The 21,125-nt window shown below is 33.7% G+C and overlaps 1 protein-coding gene across 2 annotated transcripts in view; it reads right to left on the reverse strand.

Moving 5' to 3' along the window:
* ZNRF2 (zinc and ring finger 2) overlaps positions 1 to 21,125 on the reverse strand; it is a 93,429-nt gene that overhangs the window by 16,645 nt on the left and 55,659 nt on the right. For both annotated transcript variants that reach the window (XM_061414227.1, XM_061414228.1), the window contains exon 2: positions 20,982 to 21,077. In XM_061414227.1, the coding sequence (XP_061270211.1) occupies positions 20,982 to 21,077 (96 nt within the window). The remainder of the gene's footprint in view (positions 1 to 20,981; positions 21,078 to 21,125) is intronic.

The raw sequence follows: 21,125 nt of genomic DNA on the forward strand, positions 1-21,125 counted from the left end.
TTTAATGGAAAGCACTCAGTTAATGTTAACTGCTATATCAAAACTCACAAAAGTCATGCCAGTGGCTCAGACGACATCACAAACCTATACGTTAAGTCAGCCTGCACCATAGAAATTACCTCACTCTCAAGAAACCCAACATCAACCACAATTGTCCAATTCAGCTTTAGCTACAGCCTACCTTGTCCTAGAAAACAGGACCTCCTAGTTTTAAAAGGAAACTCCCATCTTTCTAGCCAATCATGTCCTGTTTCTGCAGTGCCTCTTTTAAGACCCCATAAAAGTCACTCTTACCCTAAATTCCCTGAGGAGGTGCTTGCTAGGCATTGTAGATCCCAGTCTATGGACTGTTTTCCCTTGAGTAAAAGGACATCAAACTTGTTACTAAGTTTTTTAGTTTTGCCATTTGATATGAAGATGATAGCAATGAAAACAAAGAGAAAAAGATCTGAAGGAAATACTAGAAGATCACTGTACAATTGTATAATTCCAAATGAATGTATATTCTCACCACTTTGATTTTTTTTTTCCACCACAGGGATAACCATGTCATAAAATGAATCTACGTCTCACAACTAACTTCAAAAAATTAACCATTTATTTTTATTAAGCCTAAGACATTATATAAAATGCACCATGGGTTTTATATTTCACTGAGTAAAAAATGCTCCCACTAAACTGTGATATAAATCAATTTTAAGATATACCTTTTTCAGAACTTTACAATTTATTTTTTAAAAGTATGTCTTAGATTTGATGGACTAGGGTGTAAAATTTTCTACCTTCTAGAATACATTAACAACACATCTAGATTTAAGTATAAATGAACCAAAAACTCAATTAACATAAACTAGACCAGCTTTTGAAAAATAAACTGTATTGCCACATTTTTTCCATCTAAATCTCTGTAACATATTCTCAGCACCAAATAAAAGTAAGTAGAAATCCACTAGCTGCAAGCTTCCAAATTCACTGTTCACACAAATATAAATGTCTTACAATACTTTTATGTGGACCTATGACTACCAACTCTCATTAATTGCAATAGGTATTAAAAATCTTTGAGTTGGGAAAAGTTTAGTATCTTGAAAGGCCTTGGCTATCCTGCTTACAAGAAAATTTATTTACAGTACAACAAAGACAAATCCAATATTCATATCATTAACAGAATAATATATATTTTAAGAATATGATGATATGCTTTGCAGTTACTAAGTTAAAAAAATCTTTTTACTTTAATCTAGAATGACATATTAACATCAGTCATTTTAATCACAAGGTCTCTAAGCCCAAGTAATAAAAAATATGCAGAACTGTATTCTCTATGTTAAGAAAGGTACACCTGTACATACAAGAACATTCCAAACACATTAATTTCAATGCAGAAGCAGCCCAATATCCAATGTAAATGGCTTCTAATGAAATGATGCCTGCTCAGAAAATTAAAAGCTGTTAACATATTACAGCCACTGGTCAACTGCATTTTGATAAGTCACTCTGAGTTCACTCTCACTGCAAAACCTCACAGTTACTGCCTCAAGTAACAAATACTTAATTTTCAAATTCGAAAGACTTATTTCCAATAGAATCTGTCTTTATATATTTGAAGGCATTTTTTATTTTTGAAAATTCACTATGCAACATCTGGAGGTTTTCCACAGTATTCCCTCTCCTACCCCATTATGACATTCTATTTTCATTAAAGGGCTTCCCTGGTGTCTCAGAAGTTAAAGCGTCTGCCTGCAATGAGGGAGACCTGGGTTCAATCCCTGGGTTGGGAAGATCCCCTGGAGAAGGATATGGCAACCCACTCCAGTATTCCTTGCCTGGAGAATCCCATGGACGGAGAAGCCTGGTGGGCTACAGTCCACAGGGTTGCAGACAGTTGGACACAACCCAGTGACTTCACTTCATTGAAAGAGAATTTTCATTAAAAGAGAATTTTTCAGCTTAGCAATGAGACACATGCAGAGTTAACTAGAGCCTAGAAATACTACTAAATCCAGGAGACTGAAGTGCCTTTAAGAAAGCTGGGAAAAGATTATTAAAAGTCTTTAACCAGTCAACTGAAAACAGTCATGAAAAAACCATCTCAAATAATAAGGAATCAATGTTTTAGGACTAGCATATCTTAAGGGCAGACGACTAACCAACCAAAATTAAAATGAGAAAAGCAGAGAAGGGAACACAGACTCAACTACCATGGTTTGCTTGTGTAATCCCCCTCTCCACAGCACTGATCAGGGGAGAGATACTCAAGATTGTGAACAAGAAACTAAATTTATGTTGCTTTTTCAAAAGTGTTGTCAATGTCCAACCTAACATCTAGAGTCAGTGTACTTCTTTTCAGTCAAATTCTTTGATTTATTCACATGGTCTGTGCATTAATTTAGAGATACTGATACAGAGATAGAGATACTGATACTGGAAAAGAAGAATTAAACTGGGAAGACAGCAATGATTTTTATCAAGAAGTGGGCACCAAAATTACTTGGGTTTGTATTCTGTCTCAACACAGAAAGAAAAAAAAAAGGATTATATATCCCTGGGCCCCATCCCTAGAGTTCTGAAATGTACAACTGCTTCAGAAAAACAATTGCTATCAAGGAAACACCATGTTGAGTAGAAAGAACATTGACTTAAAGTTGCAAATAATATGAATTTCCATTCTCACTATTAGGTACATAACCTCCAAAATATTGGTCAACCTTGAGTTTCCTTTTGGGTATCCAAAGTATTATAGAGATGAATCTTTAAAGAATCTTACATAAAACTTTTAGGTTATAAAAACACTATATAAAATATTATCAGAAAAAAACTTAATGGACTTCTCCAAAAACAAAGTTGGTCATTTTTCTTTTTCTCCCCATTCTGGTATCCTAGTTGTTTCAATTTTATAAAATGTCATAAATAATCCCATGGCCAACAGAAACTTCTAACAGATACTCTAGACCTAGTCATTTCTAGAGACCTTTTATAACTCCATGCTGGGGACAACTCCATACAAACAATATTGCCTAATTAATTTTTAAATGTCTTGGTTTCATTCTATATTTGAAAGTACTATAAATATCTACTTTATTACATGCTTTTAGACATATTTAAGTCTTTTATTAATCCTATTAGGTAATTAAAATTACCTCCATTTTACAGATGAGGCTCAAATAAATTAATTTACCAGAAGTTACTAAACTAGTAAGTCCTGGGGTCAGGATTCAAATTTAGGCTATTTGGCCTTTTTACAACTTCATCAATTTTGATACAAGAAACAATTTCACTTTAAGAGTATAAATACAGAAGCAAACTATGTTAGACAACTTTAGGTTAGAAGTACTATGGCTACCTATTTAGATTAGAGGAAGCATGCTCAAGACTGATCATATGCTTTATCTTCTGGAGTTAATAAACTGCCATAAAAACTGTTATCTGAAATGAGCTTACACTTTACTATTTTCTTTCTTTATAGAATAGAAAACCAGCTCTGTCCAATATAACTTTCTATGATGACAAAAATAGTCTTTTATCTATGTTGTCCAAAACAGTAGCTACTAGCCACATATGACCTGAAAATAGCACTTTAAATGTGGCCAGTGCAAAATATGAAACCTATGTATTTCAATATAGTAGACAAGGAACATACATTTATAAACTAAAATTTTCTGTAAATTGTTATTTTACTTATAGCCTCAAGCTCTTAATTTGCATTGCCCAAAGAAATTATTTAAAATTCAAGCAGCCAAATATGCAAAATTAAAATATGTAGCAAGTACAAGCACATATCCATATAGTTATTGCAGATCAAGACAACATGAAAAACAGCACACAGCCAAAATCCTTTGGGGGAGGGGGAAAAAAAACAACAAATAAGACCAAATTTGTTAGAGCCAGCCAACAAAACTCCATGCGAAAAAGTTATAATCATCACAACTTTATTTTCAGATCAAGCATCCAAAGGTATATGATCTTTTCAGCAAAATACAATGCCAAGCACTATTATGGATCAGGCATTTTACCTGAAGACTTATTTTTTGTTCTTGAACCCTCAATGATAGCAGTAGAAAACAAAAGCAGCTGAAATGTGAAATAATCCCTAGAAAAATCAAGAATTAAAAAAATTCACAACATTAGTAAGAAGCAATTACTCAAAGAATGAAAAACTGGGGCTCACAGGGTTTATTAATAAGTACTTTCAGATATAAAGTTATATCTAATGGATTTTGAAGATGTTAACATTAACATTCTAGATTATAGATCCATGAGCTATTACTGTACTCAAATACCTTAAAGGGAATTAGAAATTATATTTAACAAAGGGAAACAGTCATTTTCAGTGTAAAATTAATATATCAATAAAAACATGGGAGTAACCTTCACTAAACTGTCTAAAACTCAAAATTTGTGGTCAGGGTCAACTGTTATCCTTTTTAGAAATTTATTTTTCTGGTTCAAGGAGCAATTGCTGGCTTCCTCTGCCTACATGCCATTGACATAAATGTCAATGCTTTCTTTAAATATAACTGAGAAATGACTGAACACCTAGTCGCTTTTCATTTGCATTGTTAGAAACTTACTTTAAAATCAAGACTATTCTTCAAGAGACAGAATATGCAACTCTTCTGATGACTTGGAAGAATGTATACTCTTGGGATTTTCTGGAAATTGACATTTGGATCCTTGTCCAAGCAAATATAAGCAAAATAAAACAGAACCCAAACTACATACTCTAAAAAGTGAAATAGACAAAAACAACAGTAACTAATTAAATACTTATAAATTCAGTTTTCTTGGGCATTTTTGTTTCTAACTTGCCTAGGAAAAAGCTCAGGATTAAGTATTCTATAAAACCACATACCTAATAAGCTATAAGAAGTTTTACAAGTCATCTAAGAAATTTCTAAATTACCAAATTACTTCCCAATCTTCGTATCAAATTAAGATGACTTTCCTTTACTCTCTCCCTATCACAAATGGCTGATTTGCTAACTCCAAATAAATGTTTACTTAAATGAGTTGTCCACATTAATACCCTGGTTTCTCTTCAGATCACATAAATGAGTTGTCCACATTAAAAAAGGGAAAAAAAAAAAAACACAGAAAAGAAAAAAACTGCTAAATATATAAAAACAGAATAAAATACACTTTGAACTAAAGTTTCAAGTTCATTTTTGCTTTGCATCAATGCAAAGAAAAAACCATCAGTCCTAAAAAAAACAAAAAAGCTGATTTTCAGACTTAATTTATGATTGTATACTTTCAAATTATATTAATGTATTCAATTATAAAGTAGTCTTTAATGGCAATAACAGAAGTCAAACAATCTGAGTAATATAATGTAGCAAATTTTAAAAATGTTATAGACAGTTCTAGATTCAAATCCCAACTCTGCAATGGATCTAGGAATAATGGGGATAACAATACCTACTTCACAGGGCAGTGATAGGAATTAAATAAAATAAAATTCCAACACTGCAACAGATCTAGGTACATCATGGGGATAAAAGTACCTACTTCATAGGGCAATGGTAAGAATTTAAAAATACCTGTTAAATGTCTAGAATTGTACCTGGCAAAGAACAGGTATGTTCTGAATACTAGCTATAGGACTACTGAGGAGGGACTCTTCCTCTGAGCTTGTTATCTCCAATTGAAAGAAATGATGAAGGCTGCTAGACGGGTCTCTTAAGAGTATTATGGAGATCTAATGAGAACGCAAATGGAAGACCTGAACTTTGGACAACACACAAAATTCTTTGAGCTTCGTTTTCTTCAAATAAATTGAAAGTTTTGATAGTTATATCTCACACACTCTTTAATATTGATCATTAAAAATCGAAGAGCTAATGTAAAAATGCTTAACTCTAAATGTTGGCAATATTAAACAAAATTCCATTTACTATCATATTGAAACTGAAAAATGTCAACTCAAATGGCATATAACAAAACATATTATGTCAGAACTATTATCAGATTTATGAAGTAGGAATATATCTATCATTTTGTTAGAATGAATTTGAGAATGAGTGTTACAGTGTGTATGTGTATGTACTGCTTTTATTAACTGAGGCTGGAGTGTGATGCTCCTTCCCTTCTGCTTCCTCCTGAGTTCCTCTAATTCTTCCTGAGGAGGAAGGAATTAGAAGGTAGAGTATTAACCACTAGACTGCCAGGGAAGTTCCTTGGTTTTTTTGCTTTCATTTGTTTTATTTTTCATTGGCCCAACATTTTTGATACAAACAAACAAAAATAGAGTCTTTGAGCCAGAGGTGGCCAATACTTTGCAATCTCTGTATTCAAGAAACAATACATTCCATGAGGAAGGGAACCTTGTAGATTCTGCTTACTCCAGCAGGTAGCATGGTGTTTTGCAGTTACTGCTTGAAAAATATTTTCTGAACAGCTAAGAAAACAGAAGATCTCAGAAGACTAAAGAAAGCACCAAGCAACAAATGAACCAATGGAGAGAGAAAACACCGCAAAGTCAGAGGGCTGGAGTTTCGGTGACTCGGGCACTTAGTTTGCAGTCTGGTGACTCAGCTGAGCTCAGACTTTTTTTAAGTGTACTGACTTCTTTATTCAAGTGGTTCCTATCAGCCAATCAACCAGAGAGCACTAATAAATGAAGAGTTTGCCAATAAATAATAATAAGTTGATTAAAATTATGGGTAAAGAGTTATAAGTACTATGTATACACAGGAGAGATATTTTAAATGTCCATTCCACCAGGATAATAAAGCAAAGTGTGAAACTCACATGTACCTGGAGCGAAAAGGAAGGTGAGAACCAGTATTTCTCACAACAACAGTCATGCAATACTAACAACTCAGAGTTCTTTCTTGATCCCCTTACACTCTGCTACTAAATGACTAAATATTGCGACTAAATTACTTAAGAAAAAAAACACCCTGTGAGAAAAACCCTGGAGAAACTAAATCTAGATTCATCTGAAAATTCATGTAATGAAACCTCATGAAAATCAACAAAGGGCAAATGTAAAATGCTTTCTTCAAAAAATTGTTTTAAGGAGAGGGGAAACACACTGATTCTGAAAGAGGTTTATTTCTTTCTGCTCAAATTTTACCAATCCTTCAGCCGCCCAAGGCAACTTCAGTACCTGAGCGAACCCCATTAGAACAAGGGGAGAAGGCTGCTCTGATGGTGAGAGTACTACTCACAGAAAGAAGCTACTGAGCTGGGCTGAGGCTAGAGCTCTCTCTGCACCCAAGAACAAGGAAACAGTTCTAAACAAAACTCTACAGTTTTCACAGTTTTAAACAAAAAGGGCTAGTGTGCACCAAGCTTATGACCACAAGGTTCACAAGAGGAAAGTATCTTGCTTTCTATCCTCTTCTATTTGAGAAACAAGTAAGTGTGATCTGTATGTGTGCTAACATTACACAACAGAGAAAAGTCATAAACTAAGTACACACAACAATGTGAATGAAGGTGAACCAAGCTAAAAAACTGAAATAGACACTTATCATAAAGTCAGAACGAACGAATGAATGGAAGTAAGGGAGATGGTGACTCTAAAAGGAGAAGTTCCTAGAAGGATTAATACTTCAGAGGAAGGGAAAAGGAAGGTCAATGCAGAAAACTAAGTCAGTAATCTAGAATAAATATCATGTAAATAAAAAACAAAAATCATTAACAAAGACATAAGAGAGGATAAATCCAGGAGCTCTTGTATTGAAATTATAGGAATCACAGGAAGAGAAAAAGGAACAGAGAAAGAAATAACAATCAAAGAAATACTAGAAGAAAATAATCCCCAAGCTGACTAAAGATCTGCATTTCTAGACTGAAAAGTCTTATAGTCTCAATTAGAGATGGGAGCACAGTGAAAAAACACTTAGATAGATGCATCCTGGGAACAAAAAGAGAAGTTTCAACCTTCAAAAAAAAGAAATTAATCTGTAAGCTTCTAAATGGAAAGAACAGGCAAATTAAGATGAAAGAAAAATGAGACCCAGCAAGACCTCACATATGTAATACTGGGAATAAAAGAATACTACAATTTTACAGACTTAAAGGGGAAAAAATTAAAATATCCTATATTTAGCTAAGATAGTAATCATATGTGAAACCAAACAAGAAACACCTGCAAACCCAACAGCTCATTAAGTATATCATCCACCAAAGACTAAGGAAATTACTGAAACTGCAACATAACAAAGGGTTTTTGAAACAGAAGCAAGATCCTGCCAGTGCAAACTTAATATGTAATATAGGATATAAAGTCAAAATTATTCCATAATACCCAAGAATTGGAGATAGAGGGGAAGGTGAGTAGGAGACAGGAAAGTGAGCAAGAATAATGTATTAGGTAGATGAGCACAAAGAAAACTCCTAATTTTGATAGAATAAAACAGAAGTATATGTTTAACTATATATATATTAAAGTTAGGTAACCAACAAAGAATCAAAGATTTATAGTGAAAGTTCTGAATTAATTTGGAAGAAAGGGAAGGAACTCGACCAATCCAGAGAAGACAAGGAAGAACCACCAGCTATAATGTAAACGTATGTGTGCTGAACGGTACATCATATAATATTTATCTAGCTTCAAAAAAATCAACTTATTTACCATGAATTAAAAAAAAAAAAAACAGGGAAAGATAGGGAAACAACTGTCCTAGAACACATGTCAAGATATAACAGTTGAGGAGTGAAGATGAAAAAGAGGGAAAAACCTACCACAAAATGAAGTTGAAACTAGAAAAAAATGGAGCACAAGAAAAAAACGACGTTCCTGATATCACAGGACCACAAGGGGACAAAAGTGAGAATAAACTGGAAATGAAAAGAGCTTTAATAATTACCTATGGAAGACAAAAAAAGGAGATCCCATCACATACCTATAGTGAAAAATAAAACTCAAGAAAACATCACAGAAACAAAACTAGATCTAGGTCTATATACTTAAGGGCATACTGAATCCTAGAAAGAACTAATCATGAAAAATCAGTGCTATTTAATATATACTCTACTGTATTTTTGTCATAAAAAGTGGAATTCTTTAGGCACCTTGGTAAAAAGAATGTCAACTCTAAAAAAGAGGTGAAATCGGGTTGGTCTTAGATTTCTCCAGAGTAGCACTTTACACTATAAGGCTGGAAGAATGTTTATAATATCCTCAAGTAAAGGAAGCATAACCCAAAGATTTTATATCTAGTTGAACTGTTACTTAAAAACAACACAGATAAGCAATGTTAAACAAGAAGTCTAGTGAACTGTTTCCCATGACTTCTCAAAGGATTTATATGAGGATAAACCTCAACTAATCAAGACATGCCTGGAAAAGCTTAAGCAAAAGGACTGGCACTGAGAAGTGAATCTACTTAACTACAAGATTAAAACAAATGTGGGAATTATGATATACAAATTATATACCTAAAAATTAAAAGTTAATTATTGTCTAATAATTGGGTACAAAAAAGTATCATTTGAAGTGGATAAGGCAAATAACAGAAGTATTTAATATATAATTAAATTAATACAGAAGTAATAAATATATAAATATATTTATTAGTTTAAAGATTAAGATAAAGAGATAATTAAAATTGGGATATGGAGGTAAGAAAGGAGAAAGGAAATATATTTAATTTCATCATTGCTCATAAAAAGAAATAAAGTGTCTAAAAGTATCTAAAAAATACTTATACAATTATATTTATGAAAGTACTCTCTAAAAAGAGAAAAATGGTTCTTCCTAAGTAAAAGAAGAAGCATATGAAACAAAGAAAAACTGGCCATTTGGTGAAACATTTTTAAAGAGCCAGAAAAACAAAGTATATAAAATTATAATGACAGAACTAAAACTAGCCTATTAATACATGTAAATGAAATAAACCAACACAATAAAAGGAAAGATTAGATCCTGACTGAAATTAACCCTGCACTGTATACATGAAGCATATTCAAAACAAAAAGATAAAAGTTGAAAGTAACAGGACAAGAAAACATTTACCAGGCAAATACAAAATAAAAGAAAAAAAGAATTACAATCTTAACATCAGACAAGGTTGGACATAATGAGAAAAGCGTGAAAAGAGACAAAGGACCATTATAGCAGTAAAAGGTGAAATGGCACAGAGTTATTCTAGTTAGGAATAACAGACATAGCACTAGCATTCATAAAGCATAAAAGCACAGACAAAACAGACAGAAATAGAAATACTAGCAGCAGAGGACTTGAACTCACTTCAGTCCATGACAAAGAGAGTAAGAAAAAGATGGATATAAAAGACCTTTCAAACTGAATACAAATACAAAACACTTCCCCCAAATGACTGCATATTAAACAACAAAAAGAAAATCTTAATAAACTAAAAGAAACAGTAAAGATAATATCCTCTGATCACAATATAGTAAAACTAGAAAACAAGTAACAAAACTACAGGGAAAAAGCCCTTACCATGGGAATTTTAAAATACTCAGTAACTTTTGATCCAAGAGGGTATTCACCCAAAACATAGAATATTTGAACAAATTTTTTAAAAGTAACAACTTCTTCAATATCTCATACACTAGCAAATATACTCCAGCATTAAAATAAAGTACTAGAAGTATTATCGGAAATATTAATGTATAAGAAATACTGATCTTTACAGCAGTGGACTTTACTTTCACCACCAGACACATCCAAAACTGAGTATCACTTCCACTTTGGCCCAGGCTCTTTATTCTTTTCTGGAGGTGTTTCTCCACTTTTTCCCAATAACATATTGGACACCTACTGACCTGGGGGACTCATCTTCCAGTGTCAAATCTTTTTGCCTTTTCGTACTGTTTATGGGGTTCTTGAGGCAAGAATACTGAAGTGGTTTGCCATTCCCTACTCCAGGGGACCACATTTTGTCAGAACTCTCCATCATGACCCATCCATCCTGGGTGGCCCTGCATGGTATGGCTCATAGTTTTACTGAATTACACAAGACTGTGATCCATGCGATCATTTTGGCGAGCTTTCTGTGACTGTGCATAGGAACCTGGAATGTTAGGTCCGTGAATTAAGGTAAATTGGATGTGGTCAAGCAGGGGATGTAAAGAGTTAACATCAACACTTCAGGAATCCGTGAACTAAAATGCACAGGAATGGGCAAATTTAATTCAGATGACCATTGTATCTACTATTGTGGGCAAAAATCGTATGGAAGAAATGGAGTAGCTCTGACAGTAAAAAAAAAAAAAAAAACAAGTACAAAATACAGTACTTGAGTGAAATCTCAAAAACAACAGAATGATCTCAGCTCATTTCCAAAACAAACTTTTCAACATCACAGTAATCCAAATCTATGCCCCGACCACTAATGCCGAAAAAGGTGAAGGAGAACAGTTCTATGAAGACCTACAAGAACTTTTAGAACACCAAAAAAGAAGATGTCTTTTTCATCATAGTGGATTGGAATCCAAAAGTAGGAAGTCAAAAGACACCTGGAGTTAACAGGCAAGTTTGGCCTTGAAGTACAAAATGAAGACAAGCAAAGTCTAACAGAGTTTTGCCAAGCAAATGCACTAGTCATAGCAAACACCCTCTTCTAACAACACAAGAGACAGCTCTAAACATGGACATCAGATGGTCAATATGGAAATTAGACTGATGGAGAAGCTCCATACAGTCAGCAAAAATAAAACCAGGAGCTGACTGTGGCTCAGATCATGAGCTCCTTATTGCCAAATTCAGACTCAAATTGAAGAAAGTAAGGAAAACCACTAGGCCACTCAGGTATGACCTAAACCTAATCCCTTATGATTATACAGTGAAGGTGAAAAGTAGATTCAAGGGATCAGGTCTGAGTGCCTGAAGAACTATGGATGAAAGTTCATAATACTGTACAGGAGGCAGTGACCAAAACTATCCTTAAGAAAAAGAAATACAGGAAGGCAAAGTGGTTGTCTGAGGAAGCTTTACAAATAGTTGAGAAAAGAATATGAGAGAAAGGGAATGGAGAAATGGGAAGATATACCAAACTGAATGCAGTTTCAGACAACAATAAAGAAGATAAGAAAGCCTTCTTAAGTGAACAATGCAAAGAAATAGAGGTATTAATAATAGAATTGGAAAGACTAAAGAAAACTGAGATGCCAAGGGAACATTTCATGCAAAGATAGGCACAATAAAGGACAGAAATGGCAAGGACCTAACAGAAGCAGAAGATATTAAGAGGCAAAAAGAATACACAGAAGAACTATACAAAAAAGTTAAGATTTTTATAGTTTACCCACACCCAGATAATCACAATGGAGTGGTCCCTCACCTTGAGTCAGATATCCTGGAGTGCGAAGTCAAGTGGGCCTTAGGGAGCATTACTACAAACAAAGCTAGTAGAAGTGATGGAATTCCAGTTGAGCTAATTCAAATCCTAAAAGATTATGCTGTTAAAGTGCTGCATGCAATATGCCAGCAAATTTGGAAAACCCAACAGTGGTCACAGGACTGGAAAAGGTCAGTTCTCATTCCAATCCCAAAGAAAAGCAATGCCAAAGAATGCTCCAACTACCATACAATAAAGCTCATTTCACATGCTAGCAAGGTTATGTCCAAAATCCTTCAAGCTAGGTTTCAGCATGAGAACCAAGAACTTCCTGATGAACAAGCTGGATTTACAAAAGGCAGAGGAACCAGAGATCAAATTGTCAACATCTGTTGTATCACAGAAAAAGCAAGGGAATGCCAAAAAAACATCAATCTCTGCTTCACTATGTTAAAGCCCTTGACTGTGTGGATCACAACAAACTGTGGAAAATTCTTCAAGAGATGGGAATACTGGACCACATTTTTACCTGCCTCCTGAGAAACCTGTATGCAGGTCAAGAAGCATCAGTTACAATCAGACATGAACAACAGAATGGTTCAAAATTAGGAAAGGAGTACGTCAAGGCTGTATACTATCACCCTGCATATTTAACTTATATGCAGAGTACATCATGAGAAATCCTGGGCTGGATGAAGTACAAACTGGAATCAAAATTACCAGGAGAAATATCAATAATCTCAGATATACAGATGATACCATTCTAATGGCAGAAAGTGAGGAGGAACTAAAGAGCCTCTTGATGAAGGTGAAAGAGGAGAGGGGAAAAGCTAGCTTAAAATGCAACATTCAAAAAAAGAAGGTCATGGCATCCAGCCTCATCTCTTCATGGCACATAGGTGGGGAAAAGTGGAAACAGTGACAGATTTTATTTTCTAGGGCTCCAAAATCATTGTTGAGGGTGTACTTCAGCCATGAAATTAAAAGAGGCCTACTCCTTGGAAAAAAAACTATGATAAACCTAGACAGCATATTACAAAGCAGAGACATTACTTTGCTGACAAAAGGTACATATAGTCAAAGCTATGGTTTTCCCAGTAGTCATGTACAGATGTGAGAGTTGGACCATAAGGAAGACTGAGCACCGAAGAATTGATGCTTTCAAACTGTGGTGTTGGAGAAGACTCTTGAGAGACCCTTGGACAGCAAGAAGTTCAAACCAGTCAATCCTAAAAGAAATCAACCCTGAATATTCACTGGAAGGACGGATATTGAACCTGTAATACTATGGCCACCTGATGCGAAGAGCCACCTCACTGGAAAAGACCCTGATTCTGAAAAGACTGAGGACAGGAGGAGAAGGGGGCTAGAGAGGATGAGATGGTTGGATGGCATCACCGACTCAATGGACATGAATTTAAGCAAACTCCTGGAAACACTGAAGGACAGAGAAGCCTGGTGTGCTGTAGTTCATGAGTTCACAAAGAGCTGGACATGAGTCTGACTGAACAATAAAAACAAGGTAAAAATCTAAGACTCTGCATGGTTTCTGGTAAGCCTAAGTCAAATAACATTAGAGAAAGCAGAATAGAGAGAAGTATGCTTTATAACATAAAAAGATTCAACGGAAAAGGAAAAGAAGCCATAATATTTATGTAAACAACATATTATGAAATACATAAAGCCAGAAAAAGATTGCTGCAGGCAACTATCACCAAAAGGAACTTATAACATTGTAAGAAAAAAATTAATGAAACTATGGCCACAGAGGGGACACTAATAAACTCTTTCCAAATTTGTCAGACTATGTAAACCAAACATAGGCAAGAATACAGAGTATTTCAATAATACAACCAAACTCAGTTTACTGGAAGTATATGCATACATGTTTTAAAAAGAATAATGTAAGTAAATTTTTTATTCTACATATATGCTTCTCTTATATTCATGATTTATAGAGATCAATGATGTATGTGGTCACATAGTTATTAAAAACATAGTTATTATGGGCAGCATTCTCTAATAACAAGATCAGAATGACTTCCTATCACACATACTCCTTCTGTCATAAAAAAAAAATTTATCTTCAAACTAAAGAAGCATTTTGTTCTCAGATACATATTAAAACCTCAGATACAACTGAAGCCTCTTGTAAGAAAAATATTTCTATTTCTAAAATACTTTTATTAAAATTAAAAAACTGAAAAGAAAGTAGCTTTATCCAGTCCACAGTACTTATTATTAGCTTTAATTACAATTCTAAAGAAGCTTTTTTGAAAATACAAACTAAATATAAGCTCTTTCAAATAGCCTAAGGTTCAAAAGTACAAAAATATACAACATTAGAATGAAAAGGCCAATATAACAAAAAATAAAAATTATAATATTTGTAAGAAAATATTATATGCAATGCAATATTGTGGCAATTAATTAGGAAATTCATAAGAAAAATATTTTCTAACAAAATACAAATTTCCATAATTGACTAAGGACATTGAAGAACATGAATATACTAATAATTAGGGAAGTTATAAGGACTGTCAAAGATTTAAAAAGGTGGGGGGGCTAGATGGTTTTGCAGTCAAATTATATATGATATGAAAATAATAGTCCTTCCAGGGTTTTTCAAATTATTCCAGAGCAAAGATGGAAAGCTTTCCCACTCATTAGCATAATCTTTAGTTAGCACAAACTTGGTAACATTGCTTTATAAGAATTATCTATGATCAAACAGTTAAATCCAGTTAATATTAGAAATCAACACAATTCAATTGAAAGATTATAAAATCTACCAATGTAATTTATCAACAAATAAAGGAACAAAGCATTTAATAAAATTAGGCTGTTTTTTGCCTTAAGTAAAAGAGAATGAAATGAGAATGACATATATACAATGAAGATGATTAACCATAACTCTTAGCCAGCATCTATGAAACAATGAAACACTAAAGACACATAAGACAGGCATGTCCACTGGCACCATTATTATCAGCATCATTTTTAAGCTTCAAACTAATGCAGGAATACAAAGAAACAACAAATGTGCATAAATGCTTGAAAATAGTATCTCCATTTGCAGATATGTCAAATCTAGAAAACCCAAAGACTTCCCTAAAACCTAGCTTCTCTTATAACCAGCAAAAACAATTTGATATTCAAATAGTAAGCAAATCTCATCCACAACAGTAGCAAAACTATAAAATACTAGGCAAAAATTTAGCAAGTTTAACACTGAAGTATAGGTTCTCAGTGAATCAAATGTAAGAGACAAAGCATGTCCCTTAATAGGTAAACTGACCATCTTAAAAAAATATAGCACTGAGGAAGACTGTGAACTTTTCCTTAGTAAGATTTAATAAAGTATAAAACATGTCGAGTCCAGTTCAGTCTTATGTTCATGAATAATGAATAATAATGAGTAAAAGGCTGTTCTATAGTCACTCACCTGTATTCTGTATATAACAAACATAAAATGTCTGAAACTAGAAAGTAAGACTTCACAATAGGAGTCCTTCACTATGAAAATGTCACAATATGAAACCTAACAAAATTAACTCATGTTTTCCCTAAGGAAGAGAAAGTTATAAAGTTTTTTGTTGCTGGGGCTTACAACAGTAGCTCTCATCCACCTAAAAACCCCTTTCATCCACTACTATAATGATAATAATAAACTAAGATTAGGTATTTCAAATTATATATGTGCCATTATACATTTTAGTGTGTCCTGGGGATACTTAAAATCAGAGAGCACATATGGACCATTAAAAACTTTTGGAAAAATATTATTTTAAATAACCACAAATGAGAATGTTAAAAATTTTAAAAAAATTTTTTTAAAGAAATGTATGGTCTGTCTCTTAGAATTAATATCCAGGTTAAACTTCTACTTTTCTGTATTAATTTACTGATTGATTGGTGGAACCAGATATAATTATTCTTTACATTGAGTTATAATCCAATACCATGCTACAGGGCTTCCCTGGTGGATCAGTTGATGAAGAATCCACCCTGCAATGCAGAAAACCCAACTTCGATCCCTGGGTTGGGAAGATCCCCTGGAGAAGGAAATGGCAACCCACTCCAGGATTACTGCCTGGAAAAATCCATGGACACAGGAGCCTGAAGGGCTACAGTCCAAGCCGTCACAAGAGGCAGACACGACTTAATGACTAAACCACCATCTCCTTGCTGTAATAATTCTGTTGCTCAAATTGTTTACGGGCAGCTCATTCAGGTTTGCTCCTCCTGTGTCCTTCATCTTTCCTGATTTTGGAGCACTTCCTTGCATTCAAATAATACAGTATCTCCAGGTTTTTCTTTCGCTGCTCCAGCCCTGGAATCAGCCATTTCTCCAAGGAATCCTGTTTTCTTTTTACATGAGAATGGTATTTAGAAACCAAAATTTGGGTACTGGGTGTCAAAGATTTTTCAGCTGTAAAAAGATCTCTCACACCAAAAAGCATTACAAGGAAAGGTCTAAGAACTGAATAGCAAGAAGTACAGTTTAAAGGGATTAAGATAAAAAGAATCCTAAGTAACAATAACCTATGAGGTACTGAGAGGTCAAGAAGCCTGGAGATCCCAAAGTCTATCTAGCAAAAAATGGAAGAAATCAAGCAAATCACAAATATCATAAATATTTAGATACCAAAGGAGTGAGACTAGAATATTTTTATTGTTTTGTTACCTTAAAATATTCAATGACCTTAACCCCTTACTCATTTTGGAAAAATTCTAAAAAAAAAAAAAATTCACAATTTTCACATTTTGCAAAGATCAACAACGTTGACAGCAGCTAGGTACTTTTACAGCCTTTTTACTCCAATTTGAGTCCTCCAGAGCCAATCCTCAAGTCGCCCGTGGCTCCTCCTTCCCCATTTCTAGCAATCACTGAACTCAATTCATTCTTTCTTCATCTCTTTCACTACGTAACAATCATCTGACCATTTCCTACATGAAATACCATACCATTCTTCCAACTGGTCTTTAAAGAAATTATTTTCCTTACAAATATTTTTGCACATGAATACAAATAATTACACGTAATTTATTTAAAAACTTCATTATTCAGCCCTAATTTATCTTTTCACCTACAATTTTCTTGTCATTCTGTTGCCCCAAACTTTACCTACCTAGTTGTTATTTACAAGTACATCCTCCATTTCTCTCCAAATCTTATTAATATCAGACCAATTTATACATATATAAAATAATTCTGAAATGGCAAAACTGTTGATAGACATGAGCTGATTCGCATCTTTGCTCCAATATAGAAGAAACATAAAAATGAGACAAATTTAGAAATGCATTGTATAAATTTGCATTGAAATTTGTTTAAAATGAGTTTGCCAATACTACACTCTAACCAAAGAACTGTAACCAGAGGAAAAACCTTTCCCTCTGAGGACAGCTCTATAGGTTTACTCGGTTTTCTTGCACTCCAAGAAAAGTCTTTTCATTGTCTCTGTTTTGTTTCTTCAGATTTCTTATGATTCAGGAAGGCTTACCTTGAATGCTGGATTAATTTTTTAAAAATCAATGTTATAAAAGTGATATGATAAGAACACACAAAAAGGCAAGACAATGATTTATAAAATCATGAAAGAAAATAAGATCTATAAGTAAAAACAAAATCTATAAATAAAAAAAAAGATGTAATTTTCCTTCTCAAATTTTACTGAAGAAATCAGAAACAGAAATCTGAAACGTACTTTATGCTTTAGAGATCTACAGAACTTCCTTCTCACTGAAATATGTATTTTAATTTCAACTTCTATTCTACATATCTTCTTTTATAATAGGCCCTAAGATAAAAAGGTAACAGAAACACACATCCATTTATAATTAGTTTTTTACAATATTTTATTTCTGTACTGAATATGAAAGGATTTCTGCTTCTTCAAAGAGTAAGCAAACTGCCTATCATCAGCTTTAGACCTCAGATTTCAGCTATGCAGGCCACCATATTCCTTATAGAAAGCAGAAAAAGTATTTCTTTCCTTGAATTGCAGTTGTAAATTTATCACATCAGGTGAGAACAGGTAGTACTCTAATTATCCCCTTGCTTCTCCATATATTATAGGAACTACTATTGCTATGCAAGACTTTTAGACATCTAATTTGGAATTAAGTTACTATGAGCTTTTAAAATATCAAAAGAAATTTAGACTTGTCAGCACATTAAATATGGTATCCACTGTATCTTTACCTCTTAAAGTCAAAGGTAATATTTATAACAACAGGTCTTGTTTCCTTAACACTCACTACAAAACCTACAAAGAAGTATGTATAATTTTCGCAGTAACTCTGTGAAGACAGGCGCTACTTCCAGTCCTAAGTTTACAGGAGAGAAAATCAAAACCAAGATTTCACACTGGAATTAAGTAATAAAGCAGAGATCTGAACTCAGCAAGCTGAACGTAAAGATTACAGTTTGTACTAAGTATCGTTGTTCTTTATAACACTTTAATTGCAAACTGGTACTGCTTTTGAGCAGCTATATGCTAAAAGAAGGGCAAGAAAACTGAATTTAGTGCCACATAAAATAGGTATACAATTTTGCTAACTAGATAAGACTGTTTCTTGTATGACCACTTCTGATCCATCATCTTATTTATAAAGTAAATACATGCTAAATTTTAAAATTACTACACAAAACAAGAAGCATTTTCAAATTCTTTTCCCATTTAGGCTGTTACATAAGATTGAGCAGAGGAACTCTTCATTTGCCAGGATGTTTCCTCAGTTCCAGGAAAAGAAGGAGGGCTCTAAAGCACAAAAGCTTAAAACAAGAGAAGGAGACGGCACTAACTTATACCTGCATAACAAACCTCTTTATCGTGATTTTCCTGGTAATCCTCCACAACTGGCCTCCCCATCCTCACTTTCTTCTTTGTCTGCAGCTGAAGATGCTATTAAGCCCACATTATAAGCCACCCTGGAGATCTCATTCTCCCAGGAATACCTTCTATGAACCCAGGAGGTATACATGTTAATAAACTTTTGTTTTCCTCTTATTAATCCGTCTTTTATTACAGAGGTCTCAGCCAAGAACTCAAGGGTAAGGGGATCATTTTTTCCTTCCCCTACAGACCTTTGCCTTAGAAGTGCCACAGCCCGTGAGGGGAGAGTACATTACCAATCTGCTACCTCTATCTAACCTAAACCAGTCAGTCACAGTTCTTCCTTCTCACTCATAGTTCACCACTGTCCACATTTTAAAAATTCAACAATCATACATGTTTATAAAGAAGCTGTTTTTGTTTCCTGTTGTGAATGTCTATAGATACCCATATATAATTAACAACTTAAAAATTTTCAGGCCTACCTACCTTACAGTAGGCAGCTCTTCTTAAAAGTGGCTGAAACTTCACTTTTTCTATTAAGTTTACTAATGTCTAAACTGGAATACTGTCAAATATTTAAAACCTCTATTCTTGGATCAAGGTATCCCCAAACAGAAGGTTATATACTGCTCTTTAAGCCACCAAATAAGTGATCTATTAGAACACTTTAATGACCAGGCACAGCTCAACCAGGAAATTAAAAACTGCCAAATATCAACACGTAAGAAGATTAAATCCAAAAATACTGCAAATAAAATAAACAGAATACTAAGATTATGTGAAAATATATTATATGGTAAAAGGAAATACACTTGTCTTTTAAAATTCAAGGCGAGAGTCTTAACATTTAAGGATATTCATTTTAAAAACACTTATAATAAACATAATAATTATGGAGGAGAATAAGATAATAAAGTATGAGAAACAAGTCAAATCAATTTTATATCAAATTTTGAACCTGTCTTTTGTTTCTTAAGTAACTAAATTTCAATTAGATTATGCAAAGTAGCCAACTCAATTTCCTAATGCAAAAAGATTTATATATAATCAACAGGTACACATACTATTCAAAGAAAATGCTAAAAGCTATTTTTATTTATTCACTGGAAAATGGGGGAAAGTGCTCAATTCCTACTATAAAAGCGGGGCTGAAGCACTGCCTTATCAAGACAGACATTCCTAAATCACTTTGCAAAAAAGCTACTCAAAATAACATGTTCATTTCAATATTAAATTGTACTCCTACAAGTTTCTATAATCTGAGGACAAATCTCAGATTACTGACAAGGTGTTACTACACTGATTAACCTTTGGTTGATCCTATGCTGTAGGATCCATCTGTTTTATTTACTGGTATATCCAAAGTTTCTAACACTATATGCCTTATAGGTGACAGGTACTCAAAAACCATTTGCTAATCAATGAGTCAGTCTTTCAACTGGCTTCACTGTTTACTGGTACTCTTCTTACTCATTCTATTTCAAACCAAATTTTACATTTGAAAAATCTAAAATTTCTCCACAGATTTTGCAGTCTCTCTTTTTATCAATAAAATTTTGAAAAAAGCTCTCATTTTTCCTTTATTTCACTCTATTCATCTGAAGTCACAAATAAACTACTCTTTTTTTTCCCCAAGTCTACTTCAAAATGTACTAAGACTACACTGAAAATTTCTCCTATGGTTTGAATATCTGGAGATTGTGGTCAGGTAAGAATGGCATGGCCAAAGTACCAGACCTAATCAGGGTATCAGTTAGCTCAGGGCTCAGAGCCAGTCCCTCCTGGCCTTTTAACTTCTACCTGAAACATGAAATTCATAATACATTTTATGAAATATAATTACCATGATAATTTAAAGTATCATTTAAAGCACTGGACTTACCATTATAGGTTATTCTTGGCTTTGTTAAACACATCACAAGATGTAAATCCATTTCATCTGAGGGTACAAATTTTGAGCATACAGGGCACTTAAATCCTAAAAAATAAAAGAAATCCATGTTACTTAACAATTTTAAATATCCAG

The sequence above is a fragment of the Bos javanicus genome, chromosome 4, assembly GCF_032452875.1.
Source record: "Bos javanicus breed banteng chromosome 4, ARS-OSU_banteng_1.0, whole genome shotgun sequence".
Lineage (NCBI taxonomy): Eukaryota > Metazoa > Chordata > Mammalia > Artiodactyla > Bovidae > Bos > Bos javanicus.